The 14,454-nt window shown below is 40.3% G+C and overlaps 1 protein-coding gene across 1 annotated transcript; it reads left to right on the top strand.

Annotated features, from left to right (window-relative positions):
- The first annotated feature begins 169 nt into the window (after window positions 1-169).
- On the top strand, window positions 170-12,745 carry LOC127435218 (basic salivary proline-rich protein 1-like). The gene is made up of 6 exons (XM_051688501.1): window positions 170-322; window positions 6,660-6,754; window positions 6,847-6,999; window positions 8,738-8,878; window positions 11,446-11,562; window positions 11,842-12,745. Exons 2-6 carry the CDS (start codon window positions 6,660-6,662, stop codon window positions 11,930-11,932), a joined length of 597 nt encoding a protein of 198 aa, XP_051544461.1. The 5' UTR covers window positions 170-322; the 3' UTR covers window positions 11,933-12,745.
- The last annotated feature ends 1,709 nt before the right edge of the window (window positions 12,746-14,454 follow it).

Raw genomic sequence — 14,454 nt, 5'->3', positions numbered from 1 at the left:
ATGATCGAAAAAACAAAAAGGTCGCACAAGGGTTAAATAAATAGTAAATACATTCCACCATGTTTTATTTCTTCAGTACATGATCGTCGGTTACGCACGTCATTAACCACTATGACGCATTTGTTGCGCTGGCCAATCACGGCGCGCCGGCGTTTCCTGTGGGCGGAGCCTCGTGTTACAATGCAGCTCTGACAAAGTGTTGGTGCGGCGCGAGCCGCCATTTCAAAGCAGAATAAACACACGGGATTTACGGACGGTTATAAACAATATCAGTGAATATTTGTGAAGGTTCGTTGTTTTGAAAAGCTCTCGGTGTTTTAAGGTAAGACTCAGCACACAGGAAAATCACTATGAGCTCGTAACAACCAGTGTTGGCGTGTTTAATGTGTCAGTGAACCGTTAAATCTTACCGTCGACTTCATTAATTCAACTGAATTGCATCAGCAGCTCGTACATCAAGATTAAATATGCATTTAGCAGTGTTTCTTTAATAGTTTAGCGTTTGTTTGTGTCCTCTGCGCATGCTCATCAGTCCAGGTTGATTTTCATGTTGTTATTTAAGTCACCTGTGATGCTCTTAAACCTTAATTTAATGATCTAAATGTTTCCTAATTAGCTTAATCCCTTAGAAATCATCAAACGAATGTAAAATGCCTGACTTTGTGTCAGTAAACACATTTAGTGACAATAATAATCACATTCAGGTGTAATAACACACGAACAACAGCGAAGGGAGCAAATACATTTATAAACTTGGTTTTTAATAATTCACATGCCAAATACTACATGGAAATAAAATAATATTACTGTGCGTCACAGTATTACTATTGCTGTCAACTCTCCATGAAATCAAAAAGTGATTTTGTGGCTTTTAGTCCATGTATGTTATCTTTAAGGTCATTTATATCCAAGTGTACTTGTAAAAGTTGAAAAATACATTTATCTAAAGCGACTTCCAGTTGAACCGCATTTTAAATAGATATGCACATCTAAAATTTACAGTCTTTCTCTTCCAGGAAAACAGACCAAAAATGTTGATGACATCATCTTGCACTCAGGGGCGGATCCACATTTTTGTCCAATAAAATGCTCTCTGAAATGAGGATGCCCCTCCCACTTATTCCACCTTCCTCTCAGGAGCAAATCATGACTCACGGCTGTGACGTAAACTAAAGCCTATTGGCTATTAAAAAAAGACAAGCCCTCAACTTCCTGTAGGAAATACGTAAACAAAACAAGAAAACTGCTCTTCTTGAAACATTAAATTGGGTCTTTAAAGACATGAACTATTAATAACTTTCTTCTTGAGATGGTTTCCATCTTGCACCAGGTTTCCACTCTTCAAATGCTGCGTGTACAGTATACATCCTCACAGTATGGGGTTAAATGCATGCCCGCATGTCTGAACCGAAGTGTCTCTGACATGCATTTCTTTAGATGCCTCGTTTTACAGTTGGCCATGTCTGCATTCACACTATTAATACACGGCCTGTCTGCACACTCTGGAATCCCCGCGATCCGGATCAGCTGCTTATATTCCAGCCGGCCATTTGATGATGGAAGCGCTGGCATGTTAAACCTGTCGTGTGTCTTTAACCGACAGCGAGACACGAAAGGAAAACGTTTGATGTTTTCCAGTCCATGCATCTGGATTTGGGTCAAAGTTGAAGTCTTGGTTAATGGGGTCAAAGATGAGTTTAGGGTGAATCAGGGTTTAGGGTTGTCATCTTCACAGGTCTGGTGTGAAGACATATGTCAGAAGTTTACATACACATTAGCCAAACACATTTAAACTCAGTTTTTCACAATTCCTGACATTTAATCGTAGAAAACATTCCCTGTCTTAGTCAGTTAGGATCACTGCTTTATTTTAAGAATGTGAAATGTCAGAATAATAGTAGAGAGAGTGATTTATTTCAGCTTTTATTTCTTTCATCACATTCCCAGTGGGTCAGAAGTTTACATACACTTTATTAGTATTTGGTAGCATTGCCTTTAAATTGTTTAACTTGGGTCAAATGTTTTGGGTAGCCTTCCACAAGCTTCTCACAATAAGTTGCTGGAATTTTGTCCCATTCCTCCAGACAGAACTGCTGTAACTGAGTCAGGTTTGTAGGCCTCCTTGCTCACACACGCTTTTTCAGTTCTGCCCACAAACTTTCTATCAGATTGAGGTCAGGGCTTTGTGATGGCCTCTCCAATACCTTGACTTTGTTGTCCTTAAGCCATTTTGCCACAACTTTGGAGGTATGCTTGGAGTCATTGTCCATTTGGAGGACCCATTTGCGACCGAGCTTTAACTTCCTGGCTGATGTCTTGAGATGTTGCTTCAATATATCCACATAATTTTCCTTCCTCATGATGCCATCTATTTTGTGAAGTGCACCAGTCCCTCCTGCAGCAAAGCACCCCCACAACATGATGCTGCCACCCCCATGCTTCACGGTTGGGATGGTGTTCTTCGGCTTGCAAGCCTCACCCTTTTTCCTCCAAACATAACGATGGTCATTATGGCCAAACAGTTCAATTTTTGTTTCATCAGACCAGAGGACATTTCACCAAAAGTAAGATCTTTGTCCCCATGTGCACTTGCAAACTGTAGTCTGGCTTTTTTATGGCGGTTTTAGAGCAGTGGCTTCTTCCTTGCTGAGCAGCCTTTCAGGTTATGTCCATATAGGACTCGTTTTACTGTGGATATAGATACTTGTCTACCTGTTTCCTCCAGCATCTTCACAAGGTCCTTTGCTGTTGTTCTGGGATTGATTTGCACTTTTCACACCAAACTACGTTCATCACTAGGATACAGAATGCGTCTCCTTCCTGAGCGGTATGATGGCTGTGTGGTCCCATGGTGTTTATACTTGCGTACTATTGTTTGTACAGATGAACGTGGTACCTTCAGGTGTTTGGAAATTGTTCCCAAGGATGAACCAGACTTGTGGAGGTTACAATAATACAGATTTTAACAAAGAACTATAGACCGATACTGATATTTTGCTACTTACCTTATTTTTCTTATCAGATCCCTGTTTTGCTGGGAAATCATGCTTTAAAAGAAGTGCAAAGAGGCAGAAAAGCTGTTTTATCATTTTAAAAATAATGCTGATTGCGTTCTATATTTAAACGCAGACTTTCAAGCATTCGTAGTTACGCAAGACAATATTGTGATTTCAGTCTCATCTCAGTCAATCATTCAGCATGAATGGATATCTTACCGATGTTTCATAAGTCAGAGTTTGCTGGTTTCAAAGCATTTTGAATGGTTTTACCTCATCATGTATAGGTAAGTGCTGCTTTCACAACTGTCACGTGTGTAACAACGTTTTTCCTCAATGTGAGAATGATTATAAATTAAATATTACATGTTCTTTGGAGTGCCAGTCCTTCTACATTCTGTGGCTATCATTATTTCTGGATTGTAAAAACTCGAATGCACAAAGTGTGATGATAATTAATTATAAATAAACCATCGGCTTTTCAGATTTGATGATGGTTTAATTTGGCCGGAAAATATCGGTGGCTGATACATCATGCATCCTTATCTAAAATTTTTTTGCACTTCTGATTAAACTATAGAACTCACTTTTTACATATTGTGAACATTAAAAATTTGTATTATGCATATTCAACATGCTTTTTCAGATTTCATTATTTTGGTAGGTATTTCTTTATATTGCATACAAAAAATGATTAATAAAACTACATGTTAATTATATTATAGTGTATTTATTATCTTAAATTTTTCATATAGGCGATTTCATGCTTATGAATAGGGATGTGCGAAACGACTAATTTCACTGACCTTTAAACGGAAATTTGAGTCGACTAGTCTAAAAATAAAGAAACCCTCAGAAAACAGTCAAAAAGCATTGTGTGTTTATGCAGCCCATTTAAAATACTTATTCTAATCCAACAACAGCCAAATCCGACACTAAATTCAGCTGAAAAGGGGCATTTATCTGTGACATGCTTGCCTTTCATTATGATCATTGTACATTAAATACAGAACATGACACGCAATCACTGACTCAACATACGAGAATACAGGCATATTGAATGGATTGTGCAGGACCAGTAGAGCAAACCTAATAGCCTGTTCTAATCGGAATTCACCAAAAGTTACTTAACATATTTAAACAGTCAGGACATTGTTGAAAATATTTAACAGGTAAGACAAATCTACGAGAGAGGAAAAAATGTGCGTATTACACGACATACATTAGCCTGTGGTGTAATTTGACAGCTGTTTGGTTAAGAATGTTGTAAGGGGGTTCAGTGGAAAGGAGGAGGCGAGAACCGACTTGACAACTTAAATAATAATTTAATAAATAACTTAAACAAAACACACAACTATAAACACACAGTACAGCTGTCTGTCATTCTCTCTCTCTCGAACTGTCGTCCCCAGCCGCCTTTATCCCTCGCGCGCCCCATCAGGCTGATTGGGGACCGGGTGTGTTTCATTCCAGCCCGGCCCCGCCCTCTTTGGCTCTACACTTCTCCCGGCGTTGCCTCAGGCCCCTGACTGCCGGCGGGAGGCCGGGGGGGGGGGGCGTGCCTTACGCCCCGACTGCCGGCGGGTCATCCCTGCCTTCCTCGACCTGGGAGGAGACAGGAGGGGAAAAACAACAAAACAAAATGGCGAGGGAAAGGGCAACACGGAGCGACAGAGAGGAGAGAGAGAAAAAGAAACTCACCGGTTCTCTGATGTGCCGTCACGTGGTCCTCGATCACTACTCCACCCTCTCAGGCGGACTGCAGCCGCTCCTCCCCGGGTGGACCGGAGTCAGACCTCCGACCCCCAGCGGACAGAACACCCCTCCGCGTTCCCGGCGTCCCGTGGGGACACTCCTCCGCCCCTGGCAGCGGCCCTACCACTCCAGGCGGTCGGGGAGTCGCTTCCCTCCTCCCCCCGTGGATGGCGGTCTTCTCTCGACCCCTCCGCGTTCCCGGGGACGGCAGGGCACTCCTCCGCCCCTGGCAGCGGCTCCCTCGCTCCAGGTGGTCAGGGAGTCCCGTCCCCACTCGCCTCGCGGACGGCGGCCGTTCCCCGCGTCCGGGTGGTCGGGCTACTCCGTCCCCCGTCGGATGGCAGCGGCGCTCCCCTGGGTGGACGGCAGTGTCGAGGACTCTGCGATGGGAATCCCTCCTCCTTCCTGGGTTTCGGCACCAGTGTAAGGGGGTTCAGTGGAAAGGAGGAGGCGAGAACCGGCTTGACAACTTAAATAATAATTTAATAAATAACTTAAACAAAACACACAACTATAAACACACAGTACAGCTGTCTGTCATTCTCTCTCTCTCTCGAACTGTCGTCCCCGGCCGCCTTTATCCCTCGCGCGCCCCATCAGGCTGATTGGGGACCGGGTGTGTCTCATTCCAGCCCGGCCCCGCCCTCCTCGGCTCTACAAACGTTAACCAATAACAGTTACGATGTAAAAAAAAATAAAAATAACTAGGATAGAAAAAATATGCCTCTGAGAAATGTGCAATAAACCTAATGTATTGTAAAACATGACGTGCACACAGAATAAAAGATAGTTTAACTAGTTAAGCAGTCCGCATATCGTTTTAAATAGCCTTCTTGATCAGCAGGGTAAAAAAAATTATACATCTTGCCTAAAATAGTCATTTTCTAGACTAAATTGAAAGCATACATTTTTGATGAGCAAAATTAACATGTCAACATGGTTGTGAAAGACGGGACCTGACTCATCTGAGGTGATTACCCTAAACTTGGAAAAAGCCTGTTTGACGGGAAAATAACTTGCAAGCACGCACGGATTTCTATAGCTACTTTTATCATCTTGCAACAGGACATTTTTCTGTGCACACTTCGAGTTAGAGAGGGAAGAAGCATGCGCAGCCTGAGATGAAATTAAAACTTGTATCCATCTGTCCCAGATATCCTCTCTTTTAAAAAATGTTATCCCCTTTTTCTCCCAATTTGGAATGCCCAATTCCCACTACTTAGTAGGTTCTCGTGGTGGCGCGGTTACTCACCTCAATCTGGGTGGTGGAGGACAAGTCTCAGTTGCCTCCGCTTCTGAGACCGTCAATCCGCGCATCTTATCACGTGACTCGTTGTGCATGACACCGCGGAGACTCACAGCATGCGGAGGCTCATGCTACTCTCCACGATCCACACACAACTTACCGCACGCCCCACTGAGAGCGAGAACCACTAATCACGACCACGAGGAGGTTACCCCATGTGACTTTACCCTCCCTAGCAACCAGGCCAATTTGGTTGCTTAGGAGACCTGGCTGGAGTCACTCAGCACGCCCTGGATTCAATCTCACGACTCCAGGGGTGATAGTCAGCGTCAATACTCGTTGAGCTACCCAGGCCCCCGGATATCGTCTTTTTTTTAATAATATAACATAATAATAGTAATAATATGGAGTGTTTGCTTATATGAACAAAAACTGCCATCTGTTTCTCTTTTGGTTGGTTAAATCGGTGCTCAAGCACTTTTTGTTCCCCTAGATGATGTTTGTATTCACATACTGTTTACTCTGTACAAGCAGAAAAATCCCAGTATATCAGCCAAATCAATGAGAACAATTACAGCAAGAAAACAGCATGACACCAGGACTTTGGAGAGCTGTCAGTAACCTCTTTATGATTATTACAATCTCTGTGTATCTGTTTACAGATGGATGCTGAAACACAGCAGGTGGAGGAGACAACAGAAGTGAAGGCCACAGACACGCCCACAAAGGAGGAGCCTGTAACTGATAGCAAGTCCAGGTAGGTCACATGAACATAGCGACTGCTGTTATTGATTAGTCTCTTCACTCATCATGTGTCTGAGGTTAAGTTCTGTTCATTTCTTCTCAAAGGGGTCGTGGAGTGAAGGGCCGCGGCAGAGGTGGTCGGATGGGCCGCGGAGGTCGCGGCGGGCGAGGAATGATGCTGATGAAAGGGTTTAGACCTCCGGGTCACATGAGAGGCAGAGGCCGCGATGGGTTCTCAAACGGATTTGTACCCATGAGGTTTTTCAAAAGTGTTCTTGAGTATTGCATTTTCTCTCAGAGAGTAAAGTACTGCCATTTGACCATAAGAAATCATTCCTCGTGACAGGCTACATACAGTTGAAGTCAGTTTACATACACATTAGCCAAATACATTTATACTCAGTTTTTCACAATTCCTGACATTTAATCGTAGAAAACATTCCCTGTCTTAGGTCAGTTAGGATCACTACTTTATTTTAAGAATGTGAAATGTCAGAATAATAGTAGAGAGAATGATTTATTTCAGCTTTTATTTCTTTCATCACATTCCCAGTGGGTCAGAAGTTTACATACACTTTGTTAGTATTTGGTAGCATTGCCTTTAAATTGTTTAACTTGGGTCAAATGTTTTGGGTATCCTTCCACAAGCTTCTCACAATAAGTTGCTGGAATTTTGTCCCATTCCTCGAGACAGAACTGGTGTAACTGAGTCAGGTTTGTAGGCCTCCTTGCTCGCACATGCTTTTTCAGTTCTGCCCACAAATTTTCTATCGGATTGAGGTCAGGGCTTTGTGATGGCCACTCCAATACCTTGACTTTGTTGTCCTTAAGCCATTTTGCCACAACTCTAGAGGTAATCTTGGGGTATTGTCCATTTGGAAGACCCATTTGCGACCGAGCTTTAACTTCCTGGCTGATGTCTTGAGATGTTGCTTCAATATATCCACATAATTTTCCTTCCTCATGATGCCATCTATTTTGTGAAGTGCACCAGTCCCTCCTGCAGCAAAGCACCCCCACAACATGATGCTGCCACCCCCATGCTTCACGGTTGGGATGGTGTTCTTCGGCTTGCAAACCCCACCCTTTTTCCTCCAAACATTACGATGGTCATTATGGCCAAACAGTTCAGTTTTTGTTTCATCAGACCAGAGGACATTTCTCCAAAAGTAAGATCTTTGTCCCCATGTGCAAACTGTAGTCTGGCTTTTTTATGACAGTTTTGGAGCAGTGGCTTCTTCCTTGCTGAGCAGCCTTTCAGGTTATGTTGATATAGGACTCGTTTTACTGTGGATATAGATACTTGTCTACCTGTTTCCTCCAGCATCTTCACAAGGTCCTTTGCTGTTGTTCTGGGATCGATTTGCACTTTTCGCACCAAACTACGTTCATCTGTAGGAGACAGAATGAGTCTCCTTCCTGAGCGGTATGATGGCCGTGTGGTCCCATGGTGTTTATACTTGCGCACTATTGTTTGTACAGATGAACGTGGTACCTTCAGGCGTTTGAAAATTGCTCCCAAGGATGAACCAGACTTGTGGAGGTCCACAATTGTTTTTTTGAGGTCTTGGCTGATTTCTTTTGATTTTCCCATGATGTCAAGCAAAGAGGCACTAAGTTTGAAGGTAGGCCTTAAAATACATCCACAGGTACACCTCCAATTCAGTACACCTCCTATCAGAAGCTAATTGTCTTGACATCATTTTCTGGAATTTTCCAAGCTGCTTAAAGGCACAGTTAACTTAGTGTATGTAAACTTCTGATCCACTGGAATTGTGATATAGTCAATTAAAAGTGAAACAATCTGTCTGTAAACAAATGTTGGAAAAATTACTCGTGTCATGCACAAAGTAGATGTCCTAAACAACTTGCCCAAATTATAGTTTGCTAATATTAAATCTGTGGAGTGGTTAAAAAATGAGGTTTAATGACTTCAACCCAAGTGTACGTAAACTTCTGACTTCAACTGTATCCCATGATTCATCTGTCTTTGCAGGAGGGGCATTGGTAGAACATGGCCGTATCCAGACATGCGTGGCCGGAGAGGTAGAGGCGGTCCAATGGGAATGCACTTAGGTCTGCCCCCTCCCCCGCCCCCGCCAATGCGCATGAGAGGACCTCCTCCCCCCATGCACAGGTATGTCGAGAGCTGCACCGTATTATGAGGCAAAACTACGATTGAATTTCTTGAACTCCATTACACCGAAGATTTTATCATATTGTTTTATACTAGCAGCACAGTGTGGTTGGGCTTGTGAAGCTAAAAAAATTAATCTTAATAATTTTTAAGCCTTTTGATAATATTCAATATATGGTATAGTTATACTGTATATTGAATCAGTTTTTGTGGCATAATGTTAATTAATCAGAAACATAAATTCCACTTACCCCTTGTTTATTTAAAAAATACATAATTGCAGTTACGGTAATACACTTAAAGTGAACGGGGCCAGTCCATAAATACTAAGATACAAATTGTTTCCAAAGTATACTAATAACATGATTTTAGTGTGATTGAATCACTTCCTAACTTTATCATGGCAACGAAATTGTAAAATTAGATATAAATTTACACAATATGTTAGCAAGTGATTTTATCACACTAAAATAATGTAACATGTATAATGTTTATGTCTCATGGCTATACTATTGAAACAGTATTTTAACATTTATGCACTGGCTCCATTCACTTCCATTGTAAGTGCTTTTTACAAAGTGATTTTTTTAAACTCTTCTGTTGTGTTCGTTTGTGTCAAAAATGACCGGCCCAGTAAGATTGTTAATAAATCTCTCATATAACATATATTATCACAAGATATTGCATTAGATCTTTTTGTCGGCTTCTTTTTTAGTAATTATTACTTTTGTTTTGTGCTTTTTTGTACGTATAAAAAAATAATAATAATATTGATAGAAGGATTTTATTGAGCTGAGCTCATATCGGGCTAGTGGGGGGCACTCCCAATATATAATAATTACATTATTAACATAAATTAATAACCACATGCTTGATCTGAACACAACAGGTGTCATTTTAAAGTTTAGAATCTGGACTTTATTATGCATATAGCTGATCTTAACAATTCTTAATTAATGCATTTTAATTTGCTGACAAATAAGAACTGTTTCATTCTCATAATTTGCAAATATGTTTTCTCAATTATATTCAGAGTTGGTAAAAACATAAGATGAGAGTCGTGTGTTATATATCGTTAGAAAGGTCAAACTGCAGTGAGTTTTAGTGTATGAAATTCCCACTGACACACAAATATAACAAACAGGAATGTCTTTTTGTCACGTTTTTCCTTGTTGCTTCCTGAAACATACATAAAACATAGACGATGTCATATCGTAACTTACAGCAGATTATCCTGATTCAAACGAGCCCAAACACAACATATGATGAGCAGATCTTGAAATATTCCTCAGTGTACATAGAAAGATGATGCACAAAAAGTGTGTGTGGGTGTCTCTGTGTGTGTGGGTGTGTTTGTTGTGTGTGCGTGTGTGTTTGTTGTGAGTGTGTGTGTGTGTTTATATTATTTTGTGTGTTGGTGTGTGTAGTGTGTGTGTGTGTGTGACTGTGTTGTCTGTGTGTGGTTGTATGGTTGTGTGTTAGTGTGTTTGTATTGTTGTGTGACTGTGTTGTTTGTGTGTGGTGTTTGTGTGTCTTGTGTTGTGTGTGACTGTGTGTGCTTGTGTTTGTGACTGTGTGTGTGTTTGTTGTGAGTGTGTTTGTGTTAGTGTGTTTGTATTATTGTTTGTGTGTGTGTGACTGTGTTGTGTGTGGTTGTGTGTGTTTGTGTATGTATGTGTTGTATGTGACTGGTTGTGTGTGTTTGTATTAGTGTGTGTGATGTGTGACTGTGTGGTTTTTAGTGTGTTTGTGTGACTGTTTGTGTGTGTTGTGTGTGTGTGTGTGTGGTTGTGTGTGTTTGTATGTATGTGTTGTATGTGACTGGTTGTGTGTGTGATGTGTGTCTGTATGTCTGTGTTGTATGTGTGACTGTTTGTGTGTGTGATGTGTGTCTGTGTTGTGTGTGACTGTTTGTGTGTGTGATGTGTGTGTGTGTGTGTGTGTGTGTGTGTGTGCGCGCACATGTCCGAAGACTTTGTGTGTGTGTGTGTGTGTGTTTGTGTGTGTGTGCACATGTCCGAAGACTTTGTGTGTGTTCATCTAAAGGATTGTGATGCTCCTGAACACTTAATATTTCTGTATGTTGTAGTCTAATCTATTCATTTCCAATGGCCGGTCATTTTTGACCGGGAACACAACAAGTGTAACAAAGTGAAATAAAACCAATAAAAAATAAAATTTTCGGAAACTCTTTAAAATCTTGACAGTTTTGAACAAAATTTTATGAAAATGATCTAAAAAATGTTTGTGTGTTCAGATACCCTGTGTGAACAAAGTCATGAAGTCAACTTTCAGAAAAATAAAAAAGTTAATCCGTTAATTTTGACCGGAACACAATATAAGGGTTAAACAAACGAGTGGTAGGTTGAAATAATTTTCTGTGCTAATGAACATTATGCCTCAAATGCTGTTGAATGTATAATGGTATAATTAAAAGTGCATTTAAATTACCATAAATATGTTGTGAATATTCCACATCACTCAACCCAATAATGTAACACATTGAATAATAATAATCTGAGCATCTGAACATCATCTGAGTGTAACCGGCATGTTTATCATTACAGGCACGGCCCACCTCTGCCTCCACCACCGGGGCACCCGGGCTTCAGAGGGCGGCCCCCACATCTGAGAGGGCGGGGCATGATGCCACCCGGCCCTCCACGCTATTTCCACCCCAGAGGGTAAGAAATCACTCGCCCCCTTCCTGCTTTTCTGAGCTGTTCTTTCACAAACGCACACGTGAAGAGTCTCTTCCGCATGATAGCTATAGCGTTCTCAGTGTCTTGATTGAAGTGTAGAGTATGGTTAATTATTAGATCCACAACATTCGATTCTGTACATGAATTAAAATAGTGCATGACACTTTTGAATTCTGTGTTTGAATCACCAAAATGACGAGTTCGGCCCCTTCTTGAGCACAGCAGCCCAATCCAAATGTGTGATTTTATCCTTTCATGCAGCTACCACAACGGATCGGCCCCTCCAATGCCCCACCCGCCTCCAGGCAGGGGCCAGCGCTGGCCAGGGCCCCCTGGTGGCCGGAGGTTTTAACGCACCTCAGACGTAGTTAAAATCTGTAGCGTTTATGCCCACCGAATCATTTCTGTCCGAACAGACTCGCAGGTCCTGTAACAAAATACACCACCTTTTTCTGTTACTGTATTTGAAGAAAAAGCCCCAAAAAAACATTTAAAAGCACTCTCACTCTGAAGAAGACAAGGACACATGTTCTTAAGTTGATATAAATTTTAAGTGTATTTCATGAGACTTTTACTCCTAAGTGTTGTCTAGTCTGCGTGGTGCTATTCCTGTGAGCCTTGATACGAAGCAATGAAAGTGCATTTTAGAGAATGAGAAGTTAAGAGACTGTCAATATGATATTTCTGTAGTCTTTGGACCTCTCAGATATGTCAGATAATGTCAGATCACTGACCTTCCCCCCACAATATGTTCTCCATGTGTAGTGCTCATGAATTATTAATGGTTAAATCATAAATGTGCAGCTACTTGAAGTCAAGTAAAAATATTGCTGTTAAAAAGTATTCAAGTTTTTTTGTCCTAAGCGGTCCACACTGTTGAATTATATTCTGTTAAAATCACAATTACATGGATTCATTAGCCATCACAGTAGAGTAGTGCTACAGTTCTTTAATTAAATATTTTTCTTGCTTTTCTAGTTCAAAGCTAGTTTCAACAGTATTTCATTAAAAATAGTAAAAATAAAATAAAAAAATCTTCTGTGTTTTTGAAGTGTTATGACACATTAACATATTGTAACTGCTAAAGTCATGTGAATTTTGTGAATGTAAATTGAACGGATAACAGCTTAGTTTTGAAAAACAAAATAAAGTTAACATAAAATGATCTCTCTTTTTTTTATTGTTTATTTAAACTAAAAATGAATGTCCATTTATTTAATGTATTGTAAAAGTACTGAACTGCACATTTCTGAAGAAAAAATGGACAGCAATGTAAAGATATATATATATATATATATATATATATATATATATATATATATCTATCATTCACATGAGCACAGAAATATTTCATGATTATGAGTTTGAATTTTATTGCACTTTTAAGATGAATATTTGCAGACGTATATAATGTTCAATGGGAGGTTCTATTATCAAGTAAAGTTACAATGTAACAGAATATCTCAGAGAGGCTTTTAAAGTTACTTAGAGGGCTGAAAATTGAACACACCAAGTCTAAGGATGTATACATGAAATGAAGGATTTTCCTATTGAATTGTTTGAAATATGAAACTCTCTCTCTCTCATGTCAGACCTGCAAGTCTCAGACAACAACAGAAAAACGCAAACTTCTGTCCATTCTCGTTTATTTTGATTGGGGTTTGAAAATTCTCTCTTTTTAAAGATGTTAAAATGCATTTAAATATCTTAAATTGCATGAACTATTTGTACACAAAATGATTTTTAATGTTTCAAAATATTGTGTTCGAGTTTTTCTTGAAATAGCCTCAGATTTAGTACAGCCATTAACATAATAATAATAATAATAATAATTATTCACTTATTAATCTGGATCTTCATAGCTGATATGAGTGCAAATGGATGATTCAATTGAGCATATTAATCTATTTAAATTGAATGTTTTTGTATTGAATTATTAATTTGAAGATTTAAAATGACTTGGAAATCTGTACTCTGGTATTTCATTCAAATATAATATCAAAAACAGTATCTGACATTGTGTCCTCTTCCTGAATGCTGTAAAAATGACAGTAGAATATCTTAGAAATGAGCTGCTCACTCATTTAAGGTTAATTTTCATAATTAATAAAATGCAATTCATAATGTATCTTTATAGTCGAGATCATGACTCTCAAATAAGATATTAGTCTCTGTCAGCCGTGTTGTTGGATCCCCAAACGTCTGCTGTGAGACTCTTTTGCCCATCTGTCTCTATGATGGGGCAGTTCTGCAGTTCTTCTCGTCTGCTCTGATGTTCTTCTGGTTTCACTTCTGGACTGACTCTTGTTGTCTCCTGAAGGGGTTAGACACCCTTTTGGAAGGACACGCAGGAGGCAGGAGGGTCCTGTCTGTCTCTCCTCCTCTGCCCCGCCCTGCTGATGTGATGCTCCGCACCCTCTCAAAACCAAGGTGAGTTTTATGTTCATGCAGACTCCTTCCCCATCCCACCCCCAATCTCTCTGGATTGGAATAGAGCGGCAGTCTGAGTTCACGCTGTTAAAATGACGACACTATTTAGGGTTCCTCATTTTGCTACATTGTTGGAACCCTTGGAGAACTTCTAGGCAACATTTTAAAAAGTACAGTTCCTGCAAGACTTATAAAAACAATGGTTCCTCCAGTAACCTCATCTTAAAAGGTGCTGTAAGCGATTTTAGCTATTCTACAATTTCCAGAAACTGCGCCGTTGGATTAGCCACGCCCCCTCTTTCCGAAACCCTACACTCCTAAAATACCAAAAGTGTTTTGTTGAGAACTGTTATGAGCAACATGCCATAACAATGGAATTAAGTCTCAGTAATTTGCTGAACTACAATACTATGAGAACATGATAAATGAGTGACAGGCAGAAAG

The sequence above is a fragment of the Myxocyprinus asiaticus genome, chromosome 45 (assembly GCF_019703515.2).
Source record: "Myxocyprinus asiaticus isolate MX2 ecotype Aquarium Trade chromosome 45, UBuf_Myxa_2, whole genome shotgun sequence".
Taxonomy (NCBI): domain Eukaryota; kingdom Metazoa; phylum Chordata; class Actinopteri; order Cypriniformes; family Catostomidae; genus Myxocyprinus; species Myxocyprinus asiaticus.
The sequence above is the reverse complement of the archived record's forward strand: the minus strand, read 5'-3'. Positions and strand labels throughout refer to the sequence as shown.